At 50.7% G+C, this 22,305-nt stretch overlaps 1 protein-coding gene across 4 annotated transcripts in view; it reads left to right on the top strand.

Annotated features, from left to right (window-relative positions):
* Window positions 1-3,320: 3,320 nt before the first annotated feature.
* Window positions 3,321-22,305, top strand: part of SLC8B1 (solute carrier family 8 member B1) — a 37,475-nt gene continuing 18,490 nt past the window's right edge. For 2 of the 4 annotated variants that reach the window (XM_063712257.1, XM_054527634.2), the window contains exons 1-10: window positions 3,330-4,042; window positions 5,549-5,786; window positions 17,249-17,401; window positions 17,489-17,541; window positions 17,690-17,748; window positions 17,905-18,009; window positions 18,092-18,259; window positions 19,516-19,623; window positions 21,691-21,750; window positions 22,037-22,167. In XM_063712257.1, the coding sequence (XP_063568327.1) occupies window positions 5,631-5,786; window positions 17,249-17,401; window positions 17,489-17,541; window positions 17,690-17,748; window positions 17,905-18,009; window positions 18,092-18,259; window positions 19,516-19,623; window positions 21,691-21,750; window positions 22,037-22,167 (993 nt within the window). In that variant the 5' untranslated portion in view covers window positions 3,330-4,042; window positions 5,549-5,630. Of the gene's footprint in view, window positions 4,043-5,548; window positions 5,787-17,248; window positions 17,402-17,488; window positions 17,542-17,689; window positions 17,749-17,904; window positions 18,010-18,091; window positions 18,260-19,515; window positions 19,624-21,690; window positions 21,751-22,036; window positions 22,168-22,305 lie in introns of all 4 variants that reach the window. The other 2 variants (XM_054527637.1, XM_054527636.2) reach the window with 2 other exon arrangements.

The following is a 22,305-nucleotide window of genomic DNA, read 5'->3' as shown; positions in this document are numbered from 1 at the left end:
GGGTCAGGCCCCTTGGGGAAGGAGGACTTCTGTTTCAAACTCAGCAATTCTGGAGTTACTTCTCAAGCAGCAGATGACCTGGGGTAAAGCTGACCCTGGAGCAGGCTTGGAGATTGTGACACACAGACACTACTGTGAACGCCCCTGTGCTGGCAGCCTGGACATGGGGATGAACCTGGCCTGGTGCTGCTTCGAGGTGCTCCCAGCCTGTGGGGGACACGGAAAGGTAAGTTAATGCATTGTTGTAACAATGGAATAATTTTTATTTTTTATTTTTCTTTGAGATGGAGTCTCACTGTCACCCAGGCTGGAGTGCAGTGGCATGATCTGGGCTCACTGCAGCCTCCACCTTCCAGGTTCAAGTGATTCTCGTGCCTCAGCCTCCCAAGTAACTGAGATTGTGGGCTTGTGCCACCATGCCTGGCTAATTTTTGTATTTTTTAGTAGAGACGGGTTTTCACCATGTTGGCCAGGCTGGTCTTGAACTCCTGACCTCAGATGATCTGCTCACCTCAGCCTCCCAAAGTGCTGGGATTACAGGTGTGAGCCACCATGCCCAGCCAACAATGGAATAATTAATAAGGACAACAAACCCTTACAGTGAGGGAGTGTTGACTCAGCATCCAGCATGGGGTTTGGGGCTCTTCACAGTGTCCTATCTCAGCCAGGCATGGTGGCTCACACCTATAATCACAGCACTTTGGGAGGCCAAGGTGGGGGGATTGCATGAGCCCAGGAGTTCAGGACCAGCCTGGGCAACATAGTGAGACCCTGTCTCTACAAAAAAATGAACAAAACTAGCCAGGCATGGTGGCACATGACTGTAGTCACAGCTACTTGGGAAGCTGAGGTGGGAGGATCGCTTGAGCCCGGGAGGTCAAGGATGCAGTGAGCCAAGATCACACCACTGCACTCTAGCCTGGGTGACAGAGGGAGACCCTGTCTCAAAAAAGATAAGGAAAAACATCTGGAAGGACCTCAGGAGGTTGGTACTAGTATCACCCCCATTTCACCAAGAGGGAAACTGAGGCTCAAAGAGAGGCTCTAAGTGTTTATAGAAGGTCCTACAGAAACCTGGTGTTCTGCGATTCCAAACACATCATGCTCCAGATCACAATGTCACCTGCCCAGAGGTGGGAATTAGGGTGTGCTCTGAAGGTGGGGAGCCCTGTGGCCATGTGGAGGGGTGGGGAGGAGGGTGGAAGACCACCTAGTGGTGGTGACCTCTGAGCTGAGCCTGACAACATGAGTAAGAGTTTGTCATGTGGAAAACAGATAGGGTGTCCTCAGGGCAGGGGGCTCGGAAGGAACCGAGGCAGGTGGCTGTGAGCAAGAGGCCGATACATTCAGGGAACAGGGAGCACTTCTGGGCAGGAGACGGAAGTAGGGGTGAAAGATGATTTCAGAAAGGTGTGCTAGGGCTGGATGCTGAAGGGCCTTGAATGCCAGGCTTGGTGTTGGGCCTGGGTCCTGCCCATGATGAGGAAGCAGGTCCTACCCTAAGGATGAGAGATGGGGGGATTAGATGCACGCTAATGGCAGAAGAGGGGCTGCAGGCAGGAGTGGCCTGGGAGGACACACTCCAGCCTTAAGGACCCCAGGTCCAGCCCCCATGCCCGCCTCCTCCCACTCCCCCATCCCCCCAGCAGAAGAAAAGGCAGGATGAACAGAGCTTCCCCAGGAGGCTGGGAAACTGGAGATAGGGGGAGATACTAGTACATTCATCAGCAGATCACTAACTCCTCAGTATTGATTTGTTTGCCACATTCTTTTAAAAACGATGCTATGTGCCCCCTTCGGCAGCACATATACTAAAATTGGAACAATACAGAGATTAGCAAAAAGAAAAGGGAAAAAATTAAATACAAATTTTAAATATTAGATAAAAAGGTGGGCATGGTGGCTCACACCTGTAATCCAAGCACTTTTGTTACAGGAAAGGGGTCCTGATCCAGACCCTAAGAAAGGGTTCTTGGATCTCACGCAAGAACGAATTCCAGGTGATTCCATAGAGTAAAGTGAAAGCAAGTTTATTAAGAAAGTAAAGGAATAAAAGAATGGCTACTCCATAGGCAGAACAGCCCTGAGGGCTGCTGGTTGCCCATTTTTATGGTTATTTCTTGATGATATGCTAAACAAGGGGTGGATTATCTATGTCTCCCCTTTTTAGACCATATAGGGTAACTTCCTGACATTGCCATGGCATTTGTAAACTGTCATGGCGCTGATGGGAGTGCAGCAGTGAGGACAACCAGAGGTCATTCTTGTCACCATCTTGGTTTTGGTGGGTTTGGGCTGGCTCCTTTACTGCAACCTGTTTTATCAGCAAGGTCTGTATGATGACCTGTATCTTGTGCCGACCTTCTAGCTCAACCTGTGACTTAGAATGCCTTAACCGTCTGGGAATGCAGCCCAGTAGGTCTCAGCTTCATTTTACCCAGCCCCATTCGAGATGGAATTGCTCTGGTTTACACAGCTCTGACACTTTGGGAGGCAGAGGTGGAAGGATCGCTTGAGACCAGGAGCTTGAGACCAGGAGTTTGAGACCAACTTGGGCAACATATAGAGAACTCGTCTCTACAAAAAATTTAAAAAATTAGCCTGGTTTGGTGGCACATACCTGTGGTCTCAGCTACGTGGGAGGCTGAGGCAGGAGGATTGTATAAGCCCAGGAGTTCGAGACCAGTTTGGCCAACATAGTGAGAACATTTTACAAAAAATGAACAAAATTAGCCGGGCGTGGTGGCACTTGCCTGTAGTCCCAGCTACTTGGGAGGCCGAGGTGGGAGGATTGCTTGAGCCTTGGAGGTCGAGGCTGCAGTGAGCCATGACAGCTGCTACTGCACTCCAGCCTGGGCGATAGAGTGAGACCCTGGCTTAAAAAATTAAAATTTAAATTAAAAAGAAAAAAAGCTATGCTACTAGAGGGGAATGCTGAACCCAATTAGGATCTCAGAAGGATTTCAGGTGAAACCGCCAGAACTTTCGTGAGCAGGGTGGGGCTTTTTCCACCTGGGATTTTCTCAAACGTCTTTGTCACCATTCATTACCAGGAGCAGCTTGACACCCTCTGGTCCCTCTACCCTCGGGAAATGAACCTCCTAGTTTCACCCTCTAACTGTCCGTCTCCGGCTTCCTGCAGTCCTTACCCATCGGCTTGTATCTCAGTTTCAAAGCGGAGGGAGAGGAGGGTGGAGAGTGGGAAGACCCTAGGAAGCTCCCCGGGAGCTGTACCTTTAAGGGCAGGGGCGGGGAGAACCTTCTGGGGCGTGTCCCGAGGGGGCGTGTCCTGAGGGCGTGGCCGGGACCGGGGCGGGGCGAGCCGGGGCGGGCCCGGACGGGAAGAGTAAGGGCCCGGACGCTGCAGCAGGCTGGGCACCCGGACTGGCAGCTTCGCTGGCGCAAGGGCGGTCCGGCGGCCAGGGGCGTGGAAGGCTGCGAGGCCCTGCGAGGTCGAGGTTCGGAGTTTGCTGGTCTCAGGCCCGGCCCGAGGTAAGAAAGAGCCGCCTCCCCGCACGGCCGGAGGACCCGGGCGCCCCGAGTTCGACTTCTCAACCTCCGTCCGGACGGGAAACGGAGCACGGAGATGTTCCTGAGGTCTCTTCCCTGGGAGGCGCAGCCCCGATTTCCCGCCCCTGTCCCTTAGCAGGTCGGCAACCATCTGAGCGCTGGGCATCGGCCCACGCCTACAGAAGGCGCTCAATAAATGCTCACTAGTGAATCAGTAAAATAAATCGGCAGCAAAGAGACACGAGACGCATGCTGATCTTCAGGTGTTGGGGACATCAGGGACGCGAACATTTATTGAGCTCTTATTGTATACCCCGTCGGCCAGCATTTGTGTCCATTTCACACATGAGGAATAAGAGGCTCAGAGAGGTGAAGTGACTTCCTTAAGGCCCCACAGATAGTAAGTGGCCGAGACGAATTTGAAACCAGGGGTGTCCTGTTTCAACTTGGTGCCAAATAGAGTAACTCGGACTCCAGTTGGAGGGGTTCGGGAGAACCATAGAAGAGGAAGGGTCGTGTCTTCCGTGGACAGGTAAGGAACCGTGACTGGGACAGGCGCCTTTCTGACCTCTCTTCCCCTCCCTACCTCCTCTCCCTCCCCTCAGGCTGCCAGTACATTGAGAAACACCTGTGCAGACTTAAAGAAAAAAACGTTTTTATGGGGTTCGGTTTCCTGATTGCAAAAATAAGACGTACTCATCGTAGAACACATGAAAAAGCCAAAACAGGAAATTTAGTTTGCTGAGGACTTTTGTTTTTCCAGTTTAATTCCTTTGAAATATATCGAAGCCATTTTGGCCCTGGTCTGGAGGGAAGAGGCACATGGCGGTGACCAGCCTAGCCCCACTGCTAACACGCGATCTCTGAGCAACTCACTTCCTTCTTGCCCTTAAGTTCCCTGTCGGAGGGGCTGTGGGCTCTGTGACCCTCTGGCTGTGTGACCTTGGGCAGGTTACGGAATTCCTCTGCTGGGCGTGGTGGCTCACGCCTGTAATCCCAGCTTTGAGAGGTCAAGGCCGGCAGATCACTTGAGGCTAGGAGTTCGAGACCAGCCTGGCCAACATGGTGAAACCCCGTCTCCATTAAAAATATAAAAATTAGCTGGGCGTGGTGGTGTGTGCCCGTAATCCTAGCTACTCGGGAGGCTGAGGCAGGAGAATCACTTGAACCCGGGAGGCAGAGGTTGCAGTGAGCTGAGATCGCGCTACTGCACTCCAGCTTGGGTGACAGAGTGAGACTCCATCTGAAAAAACAAACAAACAAACAAAAACAAAAACAAAAACTCCTCTGAGCCCCTCTCCCTGCTGTGCAGGGTGGGGTGGGGGGCGGGGAGGATGACATTTCCAGAATTGTTCTGAGGACTGGATGAGGGAGGTATGATGCAGGGGGGAAACAAGCCTGGCTTCACCTGTCTGAGCCTCAGTTAGTTCATCTGTAAAATGGAATAGTAATGCTACCCCGTCTCGGCATGTTGTGAGGACACAATGAGGTCATCCATGTAAAGCTTGGCTCCTTGTAAGACATAGAACAACAGCATTGCTTAGTGGGCTCCGTAAAATGTGGTGGGCAAGCCTCTCTAGGTCTCAAACTGGTGGCCCAGAGGCCAAGTCCACCCCTAGAAGTAGAGTTTGTTTTGTTTTGTTTTGAGGGCTTCTGCAATCCCGCCCACTGCCCGCTGCCCACTGCCCACTTCCCACATGTATCTCACCCAGCTGGCCCCAGAAGCCTGAGACTCTGAATCTTGGCTCAAGTCCCTAGTCCCTTGCAGCCCTGACATTCTGGCCTCAGGCTGGGGGCCAGGTGGGACCGGGTAAGTTTTCATGGAGGCTCAGGAAGAAGGGCGTATCTGATCTGCATGCTGAATGGGCAGGGCCTTGGGCCCCTCCAGCGAGACTATGCAGAACGTGGTTTCTCCATCAGCTTAACTTTGCTGCCGGGAGGCAGGAAGGCAGTTCCTTAACTAGAGTCTTCCAGCCCCTTTTGCTGGGTCCATGGGTTTTCAGTGACGTTGTCCTCCCTTCTCACTCCCGCCTTGCAGGCCACCGGAGCCGTCAGCTGTTTGGAACTGAGCTACTGCAGAAAGGGAAGTGGAGAGTGAGGGCCAGCTCCCGTGGGGGCAGATGGCCAGCAGATGGCTGGATCTGCGCTGGGCACTGAGTGTGCTTTGTGTGCTGCTAATGGTGGAGACAGTGTCTGGGGCTAGGGGCTCGTCTACAGGGGCTCACATTAGCCCCCAGTTTCCAGCTTCAGGTGTGAACCAGACCCCCGTGGTAGACGTGAGTATCCCGGTAGGAACCTGGGGTTGGGTGGGGCTGTGTTCCTCCAATCGATAAATATCTATTGAGCATCTACTATGTGCCAGGCACTGACCGCAGCCTGGGATATACCAGAGAACAATATAGACAAAATTCACTACTCTCAAGGAGCTGACAGTCTCCTGAACAGACAGATCAAGAAGTAAACGTATACACTTTGGGAGGCTGAGGCAGGAGGATCACTTGAGGCCAGGAGTTGGAGACCAGCCCGGCCATCGTGTCAAAACCCTGTATCTACTAAAAATACAAAAATTAGCAGGGCATGGTGGCGGGTGCCTGTAATCATCAGAACCCTGAGGCAGGAGAATCGCTTGAAACCGCGAGGTGGATGTTGCAGTGAGCCAGGATTGTGCCACTGCACTCCAGCCTGGGTGGCAAAGCAAGACTCTGTCTCAAGAAAAAAAAAAAGAGAAGTAAGCATATACATTTCAGGTGGCGATGTGCTAAGTGCCCTGCACACAGTAGCTCAAGTGGTATTGGGGAGGGCGTGAGCATTTCCAACTATTTCAGATTGGGTGGTCACAGATGGCTTCTGTGAGGAGGTGATCTTTGAGGCAAGCCACTGAATGGAGAGAGAAAACCACCTACGTAGACACCCTGGGGAAGAGCATTCTGGGCAAAGGGAACAGCAAGTACGAAGATTCTGGAGAAGGAACAAGCTTAGTGTGTTCCCGGAACAGCAGGGAGGCTAGAATGGATGGAACAGAGCAAGTAAGGGGAAGAATGTTAAGAGAGGAGGATGGAGAGGTAATGGCGGGCAGATTACAAAAGGCCTTACAGGCTGCGGCTAGGAGGTGAGAATTGTTTTGCGATAATGTGGAGCCAATGGAAGGTTTTAAGCAGAGGGGAGCAAAATCTGTGGTAGTCAGAGTTCTGTAGCGGGACAGAACTAATAGGATAGATGTATATATAAAGGGGAGTTTTTAAAGGAATATTGACTCACATGATCACAGGTGAGGTCCCGCAATAGGTCATCTGCAAGCTGAAGAGCGAGGAAGTCAGTATGAATCCCAAAACCTCAAAAGTAGGGAAGCTGACAGTGCAGCCTTTAGTCTGTGGCTGAAGTTCCAAGAGTCCCAAAGCTGAAGAACTTGGAGTCTGATGTTTGAGGGCAGGAAGCATCCAGCATGGGAGAAAGATGCAGGCCAGAAGACCAAGCCAGTCTAGTCTTTCCACATTCTTCTGCCTGCTTTTATTCTGGCTGTGCTGGTAGCTGATTAGATTGCACCCACCCAGACTGAGGGTGGGTCTGCCTTTCCCAGTCCACTGACTCAAATTTTTTTTTTTTTTTTTTTTTTTTTTTTTTTTTTTTTGAGAACACTCTCACTCTATACCCAGGCTGGAGTGCAATGGCGCGATCTCAGCTCACTGCAACCTCCGCCTCCCGAGTTCAAGCAATTCTTATGCACAGCCTCCCGAGTAGTTGGGATTACAAGTGCACACCACCACACCTGGCTAATTATTTTGTATTTTTAGTAGAAACAGGGTTTCACCATGTTGGCCAGGCTGGTATTGAACTCCCAGCCTCTCTCTTTCTCCCAGTGGTGGGAGAAAGAGAGGAGTCGTGGATGGCTCCAGGTTTCTGGCCTGATCAGCTGAGGGTCTGCTGGTGCTGTGATCTGAATGGGGAGCATTGAGGGAGGACCAATGACGACGCTGGAGTTAGAGGCAAGAGGCCTTCCTCCCAGGGCAGGGAGGGCACAGCCTGTTGAGACAGGCTACAGAGAACTTGCATCTTTCCGCTCTGATGTCTGCAAGGGGAGAAGAGGTCACAGCAGATCTGGAGTGAAGGAACAAAAGCAGAGGACTGCTCAAGATGACCCCCTGGAGTACCCTGTAGCTGCCAGGGGCTGGAGTTCTCACCATTTCTTCAACAGGAATCCCAAACTCAAACTGATGGGCTGAGAGCATTCAACGCCCACAGCAACTTTATGAGGCTGCAAAGTGCCTTCAAGTCCACCCTCTGAAGCAGGCAACAGGCAATTAAGCCCATTTTACAGATGGGAAAGTGGTTTGTGGTTACTGTGGTTATAAAATTGAGTACCCCCTCTTGGAGCGTGCTCCTTGGGGGCAGGAAAACTAGGAGATCATACCAGATAATTGTGCCGGATAATCTCTGCAAGTTATTGAGCACTTAGGTCAGCCCTGTGCCCACAAGTCCTCCCCCAAACCCCGTGAGGTGGGAGTGATTACCTCTGTGCTATAGATGAAGACTCCAAAGTTCAGGGAGGTGAAGGTGGCCAGGAGGAAAGCGGCAGAGCCAGGATGAGAACTCTTGGCTGCTTCATGCTAAATCCATCCCCTTCCCCTCTAGTCCGCCGCCTCCCAGGACAGATGGGGCAGCTGCCTTTCTGGAAGTCCCCACCATCCAGGGAGCCTGCAGGCTGGGAAAGGCCCCCCCAGCCCTTTACCTTAGGTCCTTTTCAAGTAGTCATTAATGCAACAAATAGTTATTGGGCATCTACTATGTGCCAGGGCCTGTGCCACGTGCTGAGGGGATAGCAGGAAGCAGAGAGCCTGGTCCCTGCCCCACTGGAGCTTATACTCTAGTGGGGTCATGGGTGAGAAGCAAGTTGACGAATCATTCCACAGGGTGAGGGGGAGGGGGGTGCTGCTTTGCTTAGGCTATCGTGGAAGGCCTCTCTGAGGACATGACATTTAGACTGAGACCTGAATGGCTTATGAAGATCCAGGGGAAGTGAGGGAACAGTAGATGCAAAGGCCCTGGGGCAGGAGCAGAATGACAGATTTTGCAGAGTGGCTGGAACAGTGAGCAAGGGAGAAGGAAGGGAGACCAGGCAGGAGAGAACAGGGGCCCTGGGGACCACTGTAGACTTGGCTGTCAGTGGCAGGAAGGTGTGGGAGTCATGGGAGGCTTTAGAGCACAGGAGGATGTGATCTGATGTAAGTTTTTCTAAGAATTCCAAGGTATTGAGTTGGTTACCCTTTCCTGTCCAGCCTGACCTCTGTGTGCACCTCTCTGGGTTTCCTGGGACTGAGTTAGTGACACAGGGAAGAGGGTGGGAAGGACTGGAAGGAAGTGAAGTCACTCCCCTCCTCCCCCAGACGCAGAGCAATCCCACCTTACTCTGTCTCTCTTGAGCAGAGGGCTGGGGAGGGGTCCTGAGGGACCTGGGGGAGGGCTATGCAGCTCAGGGAGGGCAGAGCGAGACAGACTGCACAATAATGTGATTTTGGAGGCCAGATTTGGGGGACCCACCTTGCTGACTCACTCTGCCATCAGGGAGGTGGGGTGACTCCCTGCGTCCTCGCTGGCTGACCCCGAGGACAGGGAGGAGGGAGAGCAGAAAGATAGTGAGAGGGCAGGAAATGGAGGCTGCCCCTGCCCAGTTGGGCAGTTTCCTCAGGAGCTTCAGCGAGTAACTTTCAGGCGGAGCTGAGTTTGGGGCCACTTCTCAGTGGTGGGCTGTGTGCTCCTGGGCAAGCCACTTTGCCTCTGTGTGCCTCAGTTTTCTCATCTGTGAAGTGGAAACAATTGTGCCAACCTCCTGGGTCTCTGATGAAGACTGAATGAGTGAGATGATGCCCAGCACAGTGTGCGGCACAACTGTTAGGAGGGCCTACTCTGCCAGGCACTGTGTGAGACTTTAGTGGGAGGGGCAGATATTAAGCAAGTCTATGATCCTGCCTGGGAGCGGTGGCTACACCTGTAATCCCAGCACTTTGGGAAGCCGAGGCAGGTGGATCACTTCAGGCCAGGATTTCGAGACCAGCCTGGCCAACATAGCAAAACCCCATCTCTACTAAAATACAAAAATTACCTGGGCATGGTGGTGGGCGCCTGCAATCCCAGCTACTCGGGAGGCTGAGGTAGGAGAATCTCTTGAACCCATGAGGTGGAGGTTGCAGTGAGCCGAGATCACACCACTGCCCTCCTGCCTGGGCGATGGAGTGAGACTCCATCTCAAAAAAGGAAAAAGAAAAAAAAGTAACTGGGAGGGCCAGCTTGACTGGGAGTAGTCAGGGAGGGCTTCCTGCAAGAAGTGTCCTGGGAACCAAGAATTGGATGGTGAACGTGGATTAACTAGAGGAAAAGGAGTCGTGGCACCAGGCAGAAAGAACAGCATGTACAAAAGCTGGACCAATGCCAGGAGGGTCTGGGCATTCCAAGACCTGACAGCTGACCAGACGAGCTTTACTGGAGACCGACAAGGGCAGAACACAGGGACCAAAAACAGGCAAAGGAGGGCTCTTCAGCAGCTGGAGGAGGGAGCACTTTAGAAAGAGCCCCTCTAGTAAGATTGGGGGTAGGAGGCCAGATGAGAACCTCTGCAGTTGTTCTCCGTGATGGTGGAGATGGAAGGAAGGGATGAATTCAAGTATTGTTTAAGAGAGAAAAATTTTTGGCCAGGCTTGGTGGCCCACCTGTGTAATCCCAGCACGTTGGAAGGCCGAGGCGGGAGGATCACTTGAGCCCAGGAGTTTGAGACTAACCTGGCCAACATGGCGAGACCCCTTCTCAACAAAAAATTTAAAAATTAGCCTCATGTGATGCGCACCTGTGGTGCCAGCTACTCAGGAGGCTGAGGTAGGAGACTGCTTGAGCCTGAGTGCCAGCTACTCAGGAGGCTGGAGTGAGCTGTGATCACGCCACTGCACTCCAGCCTGGGTGACATAGACAGAACCTGTTTCAAAAGAAAGAAAGAAAGAAAGAAAGGAAGGGAGGGAGGGAGGGAGGGAGGGAGGGAAAGAAAGAAAGAAAGAAAATTAAAACTTAGATGATGATAATGCAACTTTTGTTTTTTGGAGACGTAGTTTTGCTCTTGTTGCCTAGGCTGGAGTGAAATGGTACGATCTCAGCTCACTGCAACCTCCGCCTCCCGGGTTCAAGCGATTCTCCTGCCTCAGCTTCCCAAGTAGCTGCGATTACAGACGGCTGCCACCATGCCCGGCTTTTTGTATTTTTAATAGAGACAGGGTTTCACCATGTTGGTCAGGCTGGTCTCGAACTCCTGACCTCAGGTGATCCACCTGCCTTGGCCTCCCAAAGTGCTGGGATTACAGGTGTGACCCACTGCGCCCAGCCTTTTTTTTTTTTTTTTTTTTTTTTTTTTGAGACAGAGTCTCACTGTTGCCCAGCCTGGAGTGCAATGGTGTGATCTTGGCTGTCTGCAACCTCTGCCTCCCGGGTTCAAGTTATTCTCCTGCCTCAGCCTCCTGAGTAGCTGGGAACACAGGTGCACGCCACCACGCCTGGCTAATTTTTATATTTTTAGTAGAGATGGAGTTTCACCATGTTGGCCAGGATGGTCTCAAACTCATGGGCTCAAGCACTGGGATTACAGATGTGAGCCACCATGCCTGGCTTCCATGTCCTTATCCCATTCCTATCTAGGCATGTGGGTGTTATTGCCCCCACTGTTCAGAGGAGAACACTGAGGTTAATTTACTTGCCCAAGATCACTCACCTAGAAGGACGCAAATTAGAATTTCAACCAGGCAGTTTCATGAGAGAGGAGGGCTCAGTAGAGGGAGCTGTATTGCCTCCCAATATGATTATTATTGTTCCTCCCAGAGGAGGAAATGGCAGCCCGCCTGCTTCCTTGGCCCCCATCTAGTGTCCTCCCTCCTTGTGCTGGGTGGGACCCTCTTTGTCAGAAACCCCTTGGGTGACTTTATCTCCCTGGGAAATTACTGGGCCCCAGCAAAGCCGCAGGCCCAGGCTTAGGGCAAGACTGAAACCCTCCCCCTCCCAGTATGGAAGGAGCCCAGCCTGACTTTTGCTTTTGGGTGGGAGCTGGGGATGGGATAAGGGAATCTCAGGACAGAAACTTGAGACTTGCATCTGCATTTTTTGGTGGGAATAGTTGATGGAGATTCCCAAGCCTGGGTTGGGATGTGCACACCATCACTCCAGCCTGGGGCACAGATTTTTCTGTAAAGAGTCAGATAGTAGGGCCAGGTTGTGGGCTCACATTTGTAGCTCCAGCCACTTGGGAGGTTGAAGTCGGGGGAATTCCTTAAGCCTAAGAGTTTGAGGCTGCAGTGAGCTATAATCATGCTTCTGCACTCCAGCCTGGGCAACAGTGAGACCTTGTCTCAAAAAAAAAAAAAAAAAAAAAGAGAAAGAAAAGAGGCCGGTCACAGTGCTCACACCTGTAATCCCAGCACTTTGGGAGGCGGAGGCTGGTGGATCACTTGAGGCCAGGAGTTTGAGACTAGCCTGGCCAACGTGGTGAAACCCCATCTCTACTAAAAATAAAAAAATCAGCCAGGCGTGGTGGCGCATATCTGTGATCCCAGCTCCTCCAGAGGCTGAGGCAGGATAATCATTTGAACCCAGGAGGCAGAGGTTGCAGTGAGCTGAGATTTCACCACTGTACTTCAGCCTGGGCAACAGAGCAAGACTCCGTCTCAAAAAAAAAAAAATAGAAAGAAAGAATAGAATAAGAGCTAGACAGTAAATATTTTCAGCTTTGTGGGCTACATGGTTTCTACAACTACTCACTGCTCTCACAGTGCCTGAGCAGCCACAGATTGTACATCAACGAATGGGTGTGGCTGTGCCCCAGTAAATATTTATGGAAATGGAAATTTGGATTTTATATAATTTTACATGTCATGGAAAATTCTTCTTTTGATTTATGTCTCCCAACCATTTAAAAATGTAAGAATCATTCTTGGCTTGCAGGCTGTGCATAACCAGATGGTGGGCTGGATGTGGTCCAGGGGCCGAAGTTTGCTGACCCTTGGCTTACCCATGTGTTAAAGGAGAATCATTCCATTTACCTCGCAGGAGTGTTGGAAACGCTACACAAAATCACTTAGTCATTCAAGCAGCCATTAACGCAAATGTATTAAGCCCCTACTACAGGCCAGACTCAGGGCAAATACAAGAATGCAGACAAAAAAAATTAAGGACCGGGCGCGGTGGCTCATGCCTGTAATCCCAGCACTTTGGGAGGCTGAGGCAGGCGGATCACAAGGTCAGGAGATAGAGATCATCCTGGCTAACACAGTGAGGCCCCCGTCTCTACTAAAAATAGAAAAAATTAGCCAGGCGTGGTGGCGGGCGCCTGTAGTCCCAGCTACTCGGGAGGCTGAGGCAGGAGAATGCCATGAACCCGGGAGGGGGAGCTTGCAGTGAGCCGAGATAGCGCCACTGCAGTCTGGCCTGGGCGAAAGAGCCAGACTCCGTCTCAAAAAAAAAAGAAAAAAAAAATTCAGGCCAGGTTTGGTGGTTCACGCCTATAACCCCAGCACAATGGGAGGCTGAGGTGGGAGCATGGCTTGAGGCCAGGAGTTCAAGACCAGCCTAGGCAATATAGCAAGACCTCCATCTCTACAAAAAATAATTTAAAAAAAAATTAACTGGGTGTGGTGGTGCATGCCTGTAGTCCCAGCTACTTGGGAGGCAAAGGCAGGAGGATCACATGCGCCCAGGACTTCGAGGCTGAAGTGAGCCATGATTGCCCCACTGCACTCCAACCTGAATGACAAAGCACCTGGTCTCTAAAATAATAAAATTCAGTAAACAAGGAAATGAACAAAATGAAGATTGTGATAACTGCTGTGAATGCAGAAAACTGGGTATTAATAGTGGAGATGGGGTAAGAACTACCTTACATGGAAAGTCTCCGAGGAGGGCAAATTTGAACACCTGTAATCTCATTTGATTCCTTTATCAATGGGGTTGGTATAATTAGTCCCATTTTACAAATGAGACTGAAGCTCAAAGAGAGGAAGGGAATTGCTACAGATGCAGCTCTTAGACGGTAGAGCTGGTTGGGCATGGAGGCTCACGCCTGTAATCCCAGTACTTTGGGAGGCTGAGGTAGGTGGATCACTTGAGGTCAGGAGTTCAAGACCAGTCTGGCCAACACAGTGAAACCTCATCTTTACCAAAAATACAAAAATTAGCCAGGTGTGGTGTTGCGTGCATGTAGTCCCAGCTACTCAGGTGGCTGAGGCAGGAGAATCACTTGAACCCAGGAGGTGGAGGTTGCAGTGAGCCAAGATTGCACTACTGCACTCTAGCCTAGGTGACAGAGTGAGACTCTGTCTCAAAGGAAAAAAAAAAAGGGGCTGGGCGCAGTGGCTCACACCTGTAATCCCAGCACTCTGGGAGGCCAAGGCAGGTAGATCACTTGAGGTCAGAAGTTCGAGACCAGCCTGGCCAACGTGGTGAAACCCCATTTCTACTAAAAATACAAAACTTAGCCAGGCGTGTTGGTGGGCGCCTGTAGTCCCAGCTACTCGGGAGGCTGAGGCAGGAGAATCAATTGAACCCGAGAGGTGGAGGTTGCAGTGAGCCGAGATTGTGCCATTGCACTCCAGCCTGGGTGACAGAGTGAGACTCTGTCTCCAAAAAAAAAAAAAAAAAAAAAAAAGGTAGAGCTGAGTGGCTGAGTGGGTATTATGCTCAGGATGTCCTGATCTCAAAAAAAAAAAAAAAAGTTTTTTTTTTTTTTTTTTGAGACAGGCTTGCTCTGTCACCCAGGCTGGAGAGCAGTGGTGCCATCACAGCTCACTGCAGCCTCAACCTCCCAGACTCAAGCAATCCTCTCACCTCAGCCTCCAAAGTAGCTGGAACCACAGGCGTGTGCCACCATGCCTGGCTCATTTTTAAATTTTTTTTGTAGCAATGGGGTCTTCCTATGTTACCCAAGTTGGTCTCAAACTCCTGGGCTTAAGCGATCCTCCTGCCTCAGCCTCCCAAAGTGTTGGGATTACAGGTGTGAGCCAGTTTACCTGGCCATGGATTTCATCTTCCCCACTGGCATGTGCTTTCTGAGGACAGGGCACTGTAGAAAGATTGAGGGGTTGGGGCAGGGCTGGGGGGTTTCAGTCTCTGCTCAGGGAATACTGTATGGTGGGTAGAGCTCTTAGCAAAAATTGGTGAGAAGGCCAGAGGCTCAGAGATAAGAAATCTCACTTCCAGTCTGGTATTAGTGGGAGTTCAGAGAGGGCTTGTGGAGGAGGTGGAACTGTGGTTTGACACAGCTTTTAAAAAATTATAATGAAATACACATAACCTAAAATTTACTGTCTTAACTTTTTTTGTTGTTGTTGTTTTTGAGATGGAGTCTCACTTTGTCACCCAGGCTGGAGTACAGTGGTATGATCTTGGCTCACGGCAACCTCCGCCTCCTGGGTTCAAGCCATTCTCCTGCCTCAGCCTCCTGAGTAGCTGGGACTACAGGTGCATGTCACCACTCCTGGCTCATTTTTGTATTATTAGTAGAGATGGAGTTTCCCCATGTTGACCAGGCTGGTCATGAACTCCTGACCTCAAGTGATCCGCCTACCTTGGCCTCCCAGCGTGCTGGGATTACAGGCATGAGCCACCACACCTGGCCAGACTTGCAGTTTAACAATGACATTCCTATCACATTGATCTGAATAAGGCTGCTCATAGCCAGTGTTGGCGCAGGCTTAAGAGAATTGCTTATTTCCCATTCCTGGTGGGAGTGTGTATAGGTAGAGCTTGGCCAGGGCATTTTGGCAAAATCCAGCAATGTTGAAGATCCCTTGTCAGGGCCTTGAGCATTTCTTTTGGACTACTATTTTGGTGGGCTTTTGTTGACTTCCAGTTGCCAGTTGATTGTTCTAGAACCACTTATAAGCATAGTAAGCTAGAGGTGCTGGGGAACTAAAACCTCCATCTAGCAGTTCTCACCCAGTGGCTGATGGGAGTTGGTGTATAAATACCCCAGCTCCCTTGCCTCCTGATTAAGCTCATGGTGGTGGTAACTGGCTCAACCCAGCCTTCATTGGCAGCTATCCCTTCTCTGTACCACTTCTTTTCTCCTATTTCTTTTATTTTTTTCTTTTGAGACAGGGTCTCACTCTGTCACTCAGGCTGGAGTGCAGTGGTACAATCATAGCTCTCTGCAACCTCGAACTTCCAGGCTCAGGTGCTCCTCCCACCTCCTCCTCCTGAGTAGTTGGAACTACAGGTGTATGCCACCAAGCCCGGCTAGTTTTTTTTGTATTTTTTGTAGAGATGGAGTTTTGCCATGTTGCCCAGACTGGTCTCAAACTCCTAAGGTCAAGTGATCCTGCAGCCTTGGCCTCCCAAAATGCTACAGTTACAGGCGTGAGCCACCACACCCGGGCCCACTTCCCTTTCTCTATGTTTGTGTTCCTCAGCTCTCTCAAACATACTATGTCCATCTCAATCTTTGTCTCTGAATCAGCTTCTGGAGGAACCCAGACCAGGATACCCTCTGACTCAGCACTTTCACTTCTCAAATCTTCTCTGACAACATTTTTCTCACATGTGCTCAGAGAGTCATGTGTGAGGAAGTTCATTGGCTATATTGAAAAATTAGGCATACCCAAATGCCCAGTAGGGAAATGTTTACCTCAGCGATATATCACCCGTAGTATGAAATACTCTGCTGCAGCGAAAGACTCTGCGGGGAGGCAGGGGAGAACAATGGGCTCTAGAGCCTAAAACTGCCTGGGTTCCAACCTTGACCCTTCCACCGAGTGCACACAGACATTGTCTCAGTCTCCTTAACTGTTTAATGGGCATGATAATAGTTCCTTTCTCGCAGACTGTTGTGCAGAGTAATTGGGATACATTTTTTTTTTTTTTTTTTTTTTTGAGACAAGATCTCATTCTATTCCCCAGGCTAAATGCAGTATTGCAGCCTCAACCTCCTGGGCTCAGGTGATCCTCCCACCTCAGTCTCCTGAGTAGCTGGGACTTCAAGTGCACATCACCATGCCTACCTAATTTTTTATTTAATTTGTTGGCAGAGATGGGGTCTTGCTATGTTGTCCAGGCTGGTCTTGAAATCCTGGGCTCAAGCAATCCTCCCACCTCAACCTCCCAAAGTGCTGGGATTATAGGCATGAGCCACTGCCCCCAGCCATCATAGAATTATTGTACAGATTAATTGAGATACATTTTAAGCTCTTAGCACTATGCTTCACATATAGAAATCACTATAGTATGTTTCAAATTCTATTATGTGTATTAAGGTATATTAATATTATATATATATATAATGGTAAAAGCAAATTATAGAAACGAGATTTGGGATGGATCCATTTCTGTTAAACAAAACAAAGTGTGTATTAGGGTATATATGTACCCTATTCTCAGATCAATGTAATTGATCTGAGAAATGTCTGTAAGGATGTGCTTCAAACTAATTATGATGGGACCACTGGAGAGTGGGGATTATGGAGGGCAGGGATAAGAAAGCGGAATTTAGAAATCTTTATGTATTTTTTTTTAAAAAAGCAAATATGTATTCATGAATTACTGTGTCAATTTCAAGCAGACGTTTATTTTTAAAATTAAAAGTGCATACATAGTTGGCACCCAGAGGGTATGGTGGCCTTGGAGACCAGGCTGAAGGGACGTTATGTTTAGCTGCTTAGATGGGCCTGGTCTAGTTCTCAGGGAAGTCTCTGCCCCTGATGTCCCCCTCCCTGTCTTCCTGCAGTGTCGCAAGGTGTGTGGCCTGAATGTCTCTGACCGCTGTGACTTCATCCGGACCAACCCTGACTGCCGCAGTGATGGGGGGTACCTGGACTACCTGGAAGGCATCTTCTGCCACTTCCCTCCCAGCCTCCTCCCTCTGGCTGTCACTCTCTATGTGAGGCCCTGCCCTGGGGGGCTGGTGAGAGGGGCTGGTTTCCCCAGCTGGACTTGACTCTCCCTTCCTCACCGGCTCCCCACCCAGGTTTCCTGGCTGCTCTACCTGTTTCTGATTCTGGGAGTCACCGCAGCCAAGTTGTGAGTTTGGCTCTGGGCTTCGGTCTGGCTTATCAATGGGAGGAGGGGTCCCAGGAGGCTGACATTGGGTCACCCTCAGTTTGGGGGAAGGATAGGGGTCTGGGGCCGGTCACTATGGAAATGCTTCCTGTCCACTTTTTCTCCGTAGTTTCTGCCCCAACTTGTCGGCCATTTCCACCACACTCAAGCTCTCCCACAACGTGGCAGTATCCTTTTGTCCTGCACCCTAGAGGGAGGGCAGTTGTCGGGAGGCTGGGGGATAGGGTCGTGTCTATCCCCATGTGGGGAAGCTGGGGGATAGGGTCGAAGGCCTGGGTGGGCTGCAGCTGCGATCCTGGCCTGCCTTGACATGCTCCCCACATGGCGTCACCTTCCTGGCATTTGGGAATGGTGCACCTGACATCTTCAGTGCCCTGGTGGCCTTCTCCGACCCGCACACAGCCGGCCTGGCCCTTGGGGCACTGTTTGGTGAGAGCAGCCCTGGTGAGGGGGGCAGGGAAAGCAGCAGGAGAGGGTGCAGGGTGGCTGAGCTCTGGCCTCCTGCCCCCAGGCGCTGGCGTGCTGGTTACCACGGTGGTGGCCGGAGGCATCACCATCCTACACCCCTTCATGGCTGCCTCCAGACCCTTCTTCAGGGACGTCGTTTTCTACATGGTGGCTGTGTTCCTGACCTTCCTCATGCTGTTCCGTGGCAGGGTCACGCTGGCATGGGCTCTGGGTGAGCAGCTGTGGGGCTCAGGCGGGAGATCCCAGGGCTGATGGGCAGGAGGTTTAGAAGGTGCCTGGGACAGAGAGGTGTGAGGGGTGGTCAGTGGGGGCTTTGATTACAAGTGACAGAAACCCTCCTCAAGCTGGTTTGAGCAAAAATGGGAACGTGTGGGTCACATAACCAAAGAGGCCTGGCAGAGCTGGGGGCTGGGGAGGGAGTATTCAAAAGTTTCACAATTTTTTGGCCAGGCGTGATGGCTCACACCTATCATCCCAACAATTTGAGAGGCTGAGGCAGGAGGATCACTTTGGTTCAGGAGTTTGAGACCAGCCCGGGCAACATAGCGAGACTACATCTCTACAAAAAAGAAAAAACTTAGCTGGGCATGGTGGTGGTGCGTTCCTGTGGCCCCAGCTACTCTGGAAGCTAGGGCAGGAAGATCCCTTGAGCCTAGGAGTTCGAGACTGCAGTGACCCATGATTGTGCCATGGCACTCCAGCCTGGGCAACAGAGCAAGACTCTGTCTCAAAAAAAAAAAAAAGTTTCATAATTTCCAATTTTAACAAGCAGTACAGATGGGATGCTAACTGGGGCCACCCGGATCGTGACAGCAAACATGTTCCATTCAGATGGCTCAAGGGGTATGAATGGAGGGACAATTTGTACAGAAGGAAAATGAAACCAACAAGGGAAACCGAGATTCGAGATACTCAGGGGCCAGCAACAATGGGAGCTGTGAACACACTCATCCCTCATGGCAGCAGGGGCAGGGAAGGGGGTGGCAGAGCCCAGTGAGAGATGGAGGGCCGGAGGCCTGGAGCTATACTGAAGAGGGTTGCAGGCCCTGCCAGAGACACGCAACAGGGAGGGAGTAGGAAGAAACACTCCAAAGTCTCTCCCGCTGCTTCTGATTTCCTGTCTGGCCTCCCATTGGCTGAACCTAGTTGTAGCCAGAGCTGCAGGGCTGCCTCCTCCCAGGGCACAGAGCAGGACACCGACCCTTAGTACTTGAATGGGGACCTGGAGGTCTCTCGCTGTGCTTGGGTATTACCTCCTTGATGGCAAGGGAGACAGGAAGGGAGATGGCCCTGGAAGGCAGGAGGAAGGAGTGGGGAGCTCAAGGAAAAGGCCATTTACCCACTGGTACCTGGATGGGCTAACACAGATTGCCACCGCTAACACGCACCAGTGATAGAACTGCCAGCCCCTGTTCTCTAGACCTGCACCAAGACACCACTTGGTGATGGCATGCACCCTGTCTGCAGGTTACCTGGGCTTGTATGTGTTCTATGTGGTCACTGTGATTCTCTGCACCTGGATCTACCGATGGCAACGGAGAGGATCTCTGTTCTGCCCCATGCCAGTGACTCCAGGTAAGAGTCTGCATCGGACCCCAGAGAGGACCAGTGGGGACTGGGGGCCTCTGTGCCCTTCACTGCTGCCCTGGGTCTCTTGAGGCCATTGTCCCCACCAAGCTCATCTCCTCTTCATGCTCTTTCTGCTCATTCTGCTGAGGTCCCGCCTCCATGCTTCCACTGGTACCCATGAGCCTCTGCATCGCCTGCAGGCTCAAGGGCACTCCTTCCTTCTCCGTGCAGTTGCCGGGCCATCTCTCTAAGAATCGCCACTGCTCCCTGCCCTGATGTTTCCCACCACTCTCAGGGTAAAACACAAATGCTGCCGTGACAGGGACACTGAGAAATAAAAAATAAATACAAAGAAATCAATAATATTCAAATACAGTCATATACACAAATACATGCACACACACATGCACACAACACACATACACAAATACACAACTCACACATATACAAATACATGCACACATACACATACATGCACACACATACACAAATACACAACTCACACACATACATGCACACAAATACATGCACACATACAACATACACACACAAATACATATACACACAACACACACATACAGATATATGCACACATACACATACAAATACATGCACACACATATACAACACAACACACATAGGAGTACATGCACACATACAACACACAACACAGGAGTACATGCACACACATATGCAACACATGAGTATATGCACACACGCAACACATATACAGATGCATGCATGCGCACATACACAAATATATGTGCACACGTAACACAAATACATGCGCACACACAACACAAATACAACACACAAATATGTGTACATACAACACATATATGAATACATGCACATACATGTGCAACACACAAATACATGCATACACATCTGCAACACAAAAACATGCATGCACACACATACACAACATACACAGATACACAACACATATACAAACATGCACACACATACAACAGACACAAATATATGCACACATGCAACATACATATACAGATGCATGCACATACATACAAATATGTGCACACACATGCAACACACAAATACGTGCACACACAACACACAAATGTGTATAGACACAGCACACACATGCAACAGATACATGCACACACATGCAACATACAAATATATGCATGCAATACACAACACACAAAAACATCAATGCACACAAACATACAGCATACACATACAAATTCATACACCCACATACACAATACACACAGATACATGCACACACACACACAAATACACATACACAACACACATATACAAATACATGCACACACACATACACAAATGCACATACACAACACACACATACAAATACATGCACATACATATATAACACCCACAACACACTCAGCAGCAGAATCAGGGCGAGAGCTAACTCCTCACTTGAGGAGGGCCATTTTCCTTTCAGGCCCCTCCTTACAGGTCCCAGGCCTCTTAGCATCCACAGGCCTCCTGAGAAAAATAGTATGGGTTCCAGATTCTGAAAAGGACAACACTGAAGTCAATAAATGTTTGAGTTGTGCCTTCAAATGCCCCTATTAACTTTAGCATTATAGCTGCATGCTTACATTTGGCCATGTTTGGTGAGTTAGATTTTCACTGTGTAAGAATTCCTGAGCACACATGCAGACTGCTAAAAATCCAAAATAAAGACAGCCTGGACGTGGCTGGGCGCAGTGGCTCATGCCTGTAATGCCATCACTTTGGGAAGCTGAGGCGGGTGGACTGCTGAGACCAGGAGTTTGAGACCAGCCTGGCCAACATAGCAAGACCCCATCTCTAAACAATTTATAAAAATTAGCTGGGCATACTCTCAGCTACTCGGGAGGTTGAGGTGGGAGGATTGAGTGAGCCCAGGAGGTCTAGGCTGCAGTGAGCTGTGATCACACCACTGCACTCCAGCCTGGGTGACAGAGAAAGATCCTGTCCCAAATAACTAAGTAAATAAGATGGCCTGAACACTTGCACCCCTAAACCTGCTCTGTCTCAGCGTGCCCCCTCGAGAATGGTCTGGGTTCTGTATGTAGCTGGGCCTCTCTCCTGCAGAGATCCTCTCAGACTCTGAGGAGGACCGGGTATCTTCTAATACCAACAGCTATGACTACGGTGAGTCCATGCCCTGTGCCCAGCCGGGGTGGGGGTAACAGGGAAAGGCTGGGGGTGGAAAGATGGGGCCCTCCAAGACCTGGGCTCCAGGAATGAGGCTCCAAATCGGCCCCACCTCTCACTGCAGCTCAGGTGAGCCGAGGGCCAGAGTTGTCTGCCCTCTGCCGAGTACTGGGCTTTGCCTCCTCCCCTAGGGCTGGGAGGACTGGTGGGATGGAGCGGGGAAGGTTTCCTGGAGGGCAAGTCAGCCGCAGGCACACCTCACCACCCGACTCCCTGCACACAGGTGACGAGTACCGGCCACTGTTCTTCTACCAGGAGACCACGGCTCAGATCCTGGTCCGGGCCCTCAATCCCCTGGATTACATGAAGTGGAGAAGGAAATCAGCATACTGGAAAGCCCTCAAGGTGTTCAAGGTAGGAGGGTCCTGGAGCCAGGCTCACAGCCTTGTGACAGCAGCAAGACAGTGGCCATGCTACCCTCTCCAGCTCTACGAGGAGGAGGGCCTGGGGTCCGCTGAGACCCTCTCAGAATATATGACTTGGGATTTGATG

This window comes from Pongo abelii, chromosome 10, assembly GCF_028885655.2.
Source record: "Pongo abelii isolate AG06213 chromosome 10, NHGRI_mPonAbe1-v2.0_pri, whole genome shotgun sequence".
Lineage (NCBI taxonomy): Eukaryota > Metazoa > Chordata > Mammalia > Primates > Hominidae > Pongo > Pongo abelii.
Note: the sequence above shows the minus strand (reverse complement) of the source record. Positions and strands in the feature narration are given on the sequence as shown.